A 7,500-nucleotide genomic window follows, 5' to 3' on the forward strand; every position below is an offset into this window, starting at 1 on the left:
ACTATTAATATCTAACTACTCGTACAGGATCCTCTTCTTTTATGTAGCTGTAGGTGAAACGCTCACCTTTAACCTTTCATTTCTTTATCCGACTATTTACCTCTTTTCATTCCTCCTTCCTATTTCCCTTTACCAGCAAGCTCTCGACTTTGTGATCCTGTTATTCAATCTTGCCATTCTCACTTTTTCTTATCATAGCATTGACCTGTGGTATACTTTTCATATCTTTCTTCTTTTACATTTCTACCTTGTTGCTCCTAATATCTTTATAATGGGCGTTGTCTGGCCATCCGTCTGTCATTCAATCGCGACCAAACGGCTGTTCTGATGGGGATAAAACTTGGCAGGGTTATAGTGGGGGCCCCTAAGATGGTTGATAATGGAGTTTCATCCTACCTCCTCCCTCCCCCCCTCCAAAGGGAGTGGGGGTGAGAAGGGATTCCCTGAAACGGGGCTGGTTATGCCTGTAGACTTAGTTACTTTACGAATTTATCATACATAATTTCGGCATACATATGTTGGCTAGTACAAACAATCTCTTTAAACAACATTTACTTTGTTTCTCATACGTAGTCAACATCCAAATTTCCCTTTCATCAGAGAGTGTGTGTTGTCGCAACACTCCGAAGTCCTAACGCAAAGTTCAACGTTTGCTTCTGAATAATCTCTTCCTCTTCTCTTCCAAATCTATTTCGGAAATAATGTAGCCTTCATTGCTTCACCTGTTTTGTGACTTACCTCTTCAGCCACCCAGCCATTATCTGTTACCTTAACTCTAAAGTGTCCGTATGAGTCAACCACATTCATCCTTTCACAATAAGAATTGGTAAATTCGATTTAGCAGCACCACATCCCATGCGCATCCTGCATCTATGTTTTCTCTGGCTTCTCTCGTAACCAAATTCAAAATATTGTTGAAGAGCTACTGAGACTTAACTCACATACTCGTCTCAAGAGACATTTTTATTTTGTTTGTATGGTGTTTTTACGTTGCATGGAACCAGTGGTTATTCAGCAACTGGTTACGTGACTTCCGAACCACGTCGAGTGTGAACTTCTATCACCAGAAATACACATCTCTAACACCTCAATTGAATGCCCGAGAATCGAACTCGCAGCCACCGAGGTGGCAGGTTAAGACCATACTGATCACGCCACTGAGGCGCTGAGATTTTTACACCAGGGCCATCGGTCTCACATCTAAATATTTTACCAGGGATTTCACAGCCATCTTACAAACTTAATGTAGGTCCCAAAATATAACCTTACGAACTATATTTACCAAACACCATCAATATTGTAACTTCCAAATTTTTTGTCTTCACTCCCAAACTACTTGCAAAACTGTTTTAGAACACCTTGTTCTGTTCACCCATTCTTTTCAAACACTTCCCCCATCCAGACGTATCTCAGATACCCTGATCATCCGCTCAGCCACCCTGTCACATCTCCCTTGTCGTCCAATTCGTTAGCATTTCGTCTGTCAGCATTCTCAAAGTGGAGCGAGCACTCTCCACTCTTCCATCATTCAAATATATTTTTCGTCTGCCCACAATAATGTAGTTCTTTAGAATACTAACCCCTCCATCGACGGAAGACTGAGTTCTTTTCGGAAGGCGTCCTTTACCCTGAGGTCTAACCTTTCTCATTAACCTTTCTTGGGTTTATAGTCAGTGACTCTGTCCGTAAGTTTCCAGCCGAAGATTCAAAGAAAAAGGAAGTTCTCTTTTCTCTGTGAAGTGCCAGCGGTGTTGTCATGAATTACGTATGTTTCCTCTTGCTTTTCTTGTATACCTGCACATGACGCCCTCTTGCATCATTCAACAGGTCGAATTACGTATACTTTAATATTCACTATTATATCCTAGCATTTAGCGCCTGACCGTAATATATATATAATATATATATATATATATATATATATATTATATAGTATATATATATAATATATTATAAATATATATATATATACACATATATGTGTGTGTGTGCGTGTGTGTGTGCTATTTTCCATTGAGAGGTGGACTCGAGAAGGTATTATGCCTCCGGTTCTCTGTAGCTATTTAATGATTAAGTAACTTGCTCCTGTATATATACATACACACACACGCGCACTCACATATGTTTGTACATGTGCATATATTATGCATATAATAATTTTATATAATAAATATATATAATATATATGTTTAATTGTAAAAAAATGTTTTATTAGTTGTTTTTAAATCTATATAATATAATTTATAGTGATATATTATACTATATATCATATTATATATTATAATATAATTAAATATAATTATACACATACACATATGGAAATGAACACATGGTAACTCTATTCTTGTCCGAAATGGTCTGTTCAATTTAGCTTTCTTGTCAAGAAGATAAGTGTTTGATTTCGCTGAAACCTCCATTTCACGTCCAGAGAGAGAACCTACCTTGAATGAGAAATAGCAACAGCAACCGTCCGTGGTTCATCTCGTCCACGCTACCACTATCCACTTACAACTGAAGTGTGTGGGCAACCGCACTCGAATTTATAACTTCGAACTTTTCCCGGGAGGAGTTACCGGTTAGTGTATTGCTGACATAAGAGACAAAAAAAATAAACATTCTCTGTGGTTGTTTTATGCGTGATCACTATTGTCGTTCGATTGCTGTGCAATCATTCCATCTGTCGCCGGGTGCCATCCCTCCACTTGAGAGTGACAAAACAAATTCGTCGCTAAATAAAATCAGCCAATTACCCTCCTCGTCAGTGCGACCGCTTCGATTGATTTATGACTTAAGTGAACGTTTTTGAGGCACTTGAGAGGTTCCCAGCTGCCAAAAGAAGTCGGGAGACACATGTCTCCTAAACGCGTTTACTTATACATTGACATTATGTTGCGTGAGTTTTGGTTTTCAATTTGTTCGATCATCTGTCGATATTGAAGAAAGTTGTCGAAAGAGTTAATTCACTTTCCCTAATACTGTCATGTTATGCTGCTTGTCGCCTTTCACGTTGGATGCGGGAAAAATCGTCGGTTTGTGTAAACTGAAAATTCTTTGATTACATAGCCTCGGAGAAAATACCTAAAAATAGAATTAGTAACATCAAGTAGTAATCTTATTGTTTTTACATAAATAACCGATATAAGACTAGCAAAATTAACCCGGGATGTGAAGATTAAACCGTTTTTTCTTAAACCCATAGAATTTGAGACCGTGCTTACTCTGACAAATTGATAAATATTCAAAACGAAAATTTCATTGATTTATCATATGCTACCAGGTTTCAGGACAATATTGCAAGAAAGCAATAAATATTTGCTATTTATTGGAGAGAGAGAGAGAGAGAGAGAGAGAGAGAGAGAGAGAGAGAGAGAGAGAGAGAGAGAGAATATATATTAAGTTACCCATCTTAGGATAAACAGAATTTTCCTAAAGTGCAAACTTGAATACATTTCCTCCAATCACCTTCTGCAGACAGTATGTGAGGGAGACAGCACAGCACCTTGCGGCTCGTAACGTGCCCCCGGCCTCGAATAGCCCTCTTCATTTCCTCACCTTTTCTTCACTTCCCTCACTTCCATCTGCAATTTCTCCCTCGTTCCAGCCTCCGGCGGTTTTTCCAACCCTCTTTGCAGTCTGGAAGTTAAAGGGGAGGTGAGGGAGGAGAATAGGAAGTGATTATAGATAAAGAGAGGTAAAGACAAAGTTTCATAATGTAGTGACCACAAGAACATTACTGAGGAATATCAGTAACTGACATTCAGGAGTTTCAGTTAAATTGCCCAAATGTATATTGTTTTTGATTAATCAAAGAACTCCACTCATTATTCTAGCATCTATATTCACATTTTTACGCTTATTTTAAAGGGTTTTTATAAGAAATAATAGTTACAGAGTACTCAAAAATAAACCTCAAAAGTATTAATAGGAAATTGTAACATCCTTTTCACCAACCATTGAACTCGTCTATCTATACTGTAAGTCAAATAATTACCCCTCTAGTTTAATTTCAAATTGTTTTACACCGTTCTTGAAATTTTGAAAAATATTCATCAATTGGCTGGCCAAGTTCATGATTAACATAAGATATGCAAGGGACTTTTTCAGCCAGTAATAATAAAGCCTAATTTCTTGTTTTTAGATTGATAATAAAGTTATTGTAATACTCTGAAAGTATTTCGTGTGTTGAACATAGGCAGAAAGTTTAGTCAATACCACCCATCTAATAAACTTGTACGAACTTTTGAAAGATATGAAACTAATGTTGATTTTTAAATTAATTTCAAACTTACTTAAGCTTGATATTTCAGCTTTGCTAGGATACATATTTATATAACAATTCAAGAAAATAATATTAACTACTATTTGGTGATGCGAATGATTCACGGCTCCAACAGGAACAAATTGTGTATTGATATATCGACCGTTTTCTTCTTCTTCTTCTTCTTCTACTTTTTTGAAGAGGAACACTTCTCGGAACATTGCGTAAGACCATGGTAGTCGAGGGTGGAAATCACAAATTCTCAGAAACATAACTTGGCAAGTTGACAGTTGGACCACTATAGGACCAAATATTTAGGGGAGCTGACTCCTCAATTTGATATCTGAGCATGTGTAGGTTGGTAATTTCTAGGGTGAATGGTTTGTAATTCTTAATAAGGAATTTTTCTTCTATGTTTTCTTTAGAAAACCCCTCCGCCAGCCTGTGCATTAAACAAAAATTTTGAATGTGCAACACTTAAATGATATACCAGTCAGTTCCATATAGCATATCACCAGTGGCATAACCTCTCTTTATTACATAAAATTCTTGTCATCATACAGTCATTCTTTTCTACTTTTGCTTCTTATGTTTCCAGTAAGAAGATTATCGCCAGAGAAAACATGAGCGGGATATACGTTTGTAGTTTTTGTATTGCTGACAGCGCTGCAAAATGTCCTTACTCAATATGATAGCTACTCATCTGGTGTGCATTCAAAGAATATTATTTCCACGCTCTTCTAATTATGCTCATTATTTTCGTAAATGGTACAAAGCCGGAAGTTTGCTATAGATACATGCATACGTACACACACGCACACACACACACATATATATAATATATATATATATATATATATATATATATATATATATATAATCAGAGGAAGACGGACGAAAACCACACATCACTAGGCTGTATTTTTTATTATTTTGCCGACGTTTCGTAATTATTTACAGAATTACATCTTCTGGGCTGCACATAAGAAAAGATAAAAACATAAAAAACAATTAAAAGTATAGTCTAAACATTCATTTAAAATACAACAGAGTAAAAATGAAATAAATGAAAATAAAAACACAACCAACCTAGAGGTGAGACAGCAAGGAACTAAATGGAAGGAAACCACCACAGTAAGAACTTAGGCTAAATACAATTGACTCGCGGATGTATTGGTGCTTGACGATGGTACAAGTTGTTTTATAAACAGCGACTCAAGGATTGTTAGCTCTTGTGTCTTGGCAGTATGACCGATGATACTAAAATTTTTGTTGTCAATGTAGGTTTTGCATTGTTTTGCATGGTTCCTGATATTGGAGTGTTCTGAGTTTGAGATTCTGCTCCCTGTGCGGAAACTGATTCCCCGATGTGAATCGATGCACACCTTAAGTAGTTGACTGGTGGATCCCACGTAAATCCTTGAAATACATTTAGGGCAAGTATATTTATAGATGACACCAGGAGACATATAAGGATGCAGCTGATCTTTTATTTTAATATAGGCTCCTTGTTTAAGATAAAAGATCAGCTGTGTCCTTATATGTCTCCTGGTGTCATCTATAAATATACTTGCCCTAAATGTATTTCAAGGATTTACGTGGGATCCACCAGTCAACTACTTAAGGTGTGCATCGATTCACATCGGGGAATCAGTTTCCGCACAGGGAGCAGAATCTCAAACTCAGAACACTCCAATATCAGGAACCATGCAAAACAATGCAAAACCTACATTGACAACAAAAATTTTAGTATCATCGGTCATACTGCCAAGACACAAGAGCTAACAATCCTTGAGTCGCTGTTTATAAAACAACTTGTACCATCGTCAAGCACCAATACATCCGCGAGTCAATTGTATTTAGCCTAAGTTCTTACTGTGGTGGTTTCCTTCCATTTAGTTCCTTGCTGTCTCACCTCTAGGTTGGTTGTGTTTTTATTTTCATTTATTTCATTTTTACTCTGTTGTATTTTAAATGAATGTTTAGACTATACTTTTAACTGTTTTTTATGTTTTTATCTTTTCTTATGTGCAGCCCAGAAGATGTAATTCTGTAAATAATTACGAAACGTCGGCAAAATAATAAAAAATACAGCCTAGTGATGTGTGGTTTTCGTCCGTCTTCCTCTGATTATATATATATATATATTATATATATATTATATAATATTATATATATATATATATAGATATATATATATATATATTATATATATATTATTTAGGATCCATTGTAATACACTTGTTTATTAAGATGAAGTATATTTGTAGAAATATTTACAATGCTTAGAGCTTTCGGTCATCCTTCTGTGGACTTGATCAAGTCAGTGATCAGGTCCACAGAAGGATGGACGAAAGCTCTAAGCATTGTAAATATTTCTACAAATATATTTCGTCTTGATAAACAAGAGTATTACTGTGGATCCTTCTAGTGATTACTTAGAAGCACGATACGGTTTTTATATTTACATATATATATATGTATGTATGTATGTATGTATGTATGTGGTATATATACTATAGATATCATGTATATATATAATATATATATATATATATATATATATATACACTATTTATATCGAAAAAAAATTCCCACAAAAGTAAAATTAAAAGGCGTCTATCATTTTGGTAGAATCTCCAGCCCTTCCCGAAGTGCTATCCATAAAGAAACAATTTCTAAGTCGCAGTAAATTAGGGCATAATAATATGGAGTACATTAGGCTCCAGTTAAGCCCCGCGGATAAGGAGTCTTCATCTTCTGTGAAATAGACTACGAAAGGAGAGTTTCGCGTTGTTATTCTTCTTTACAGCAGCTTCACGAATCTAACCTTTGAAATGGCACTAATTCCATAAGCAGTTTTAGATACGTTCCAGTGTATACTGTGGTTTGTACTTTAATAAAAAAAAAAATGACTGGATATTCATGATGTGATTCTGTTATCAATCAAAATTGTTCGATTCTTTCCTGAGACGAGCTTTTGCCCTTGGTACCTACATAAGATTAATTGTCCCCGTAGCGGGGTTGTGCCGTCAGTTCACCTCACGCGGTGCATTGTAGGCATTACTTAAGGGTCTTTGCAGCATCCCTCCGGCACCAAGCTTCAACCTCTGTCATTCCTTTTACTATTCCTCCGTTCATATTCTTTATTCCATCTGACTTTCCACCCTTTCTGACCATTGTTTCATGGTGTAACTACGAGGTTTTCCTCCTGTTTCACCTTTCAGACCTTTCTACTATCA

The 7,500-nt window shown here is 36.1% G+C and overlaps 1 protein-coding gene across 1 annotated transcript in view; it reads right to left on the bottom strand.

The window, feature by feature from the left end:
- Positions 1-2,501, bottom strand: part of LOC135206201 (uncharacterized) — a 22,252-nt gene extending 19,751 nt beyond the window's left edge. The window contains exon 1 of the mRNA XM_064237534.1: positions 2,442-2,501. Within this exon, the coding sequence (XP_064093604.1) occupies positions 2,442-2,481 (40 nt within the window). The 5' untranslated portion in view covers positions 2,482-2,501. The remainder of the gene's footprint in view (positions 1-2,441) is intronic.
- Between the last annotated feature and the right edge of the window lie 4,999 nt (positions 2,502-7,500).

This window comes from Macrobrachium nipponense, chromosome 29 (assembly GCF_015104395.2).
Source record: "Macrobrachium nipponense isolate FS-2020 chromosome 29, ASM1510439v2, whole genome shotgun sequence".
In the NCBI taxonomy this organism is placed as follows: domain Eukaryota; kingdom Metazoa; phylum Arthropoda; class Malacostraca; order Decapoda; family Palaemonidae; genus Macrobrachium; species Macrobrachium nipponense.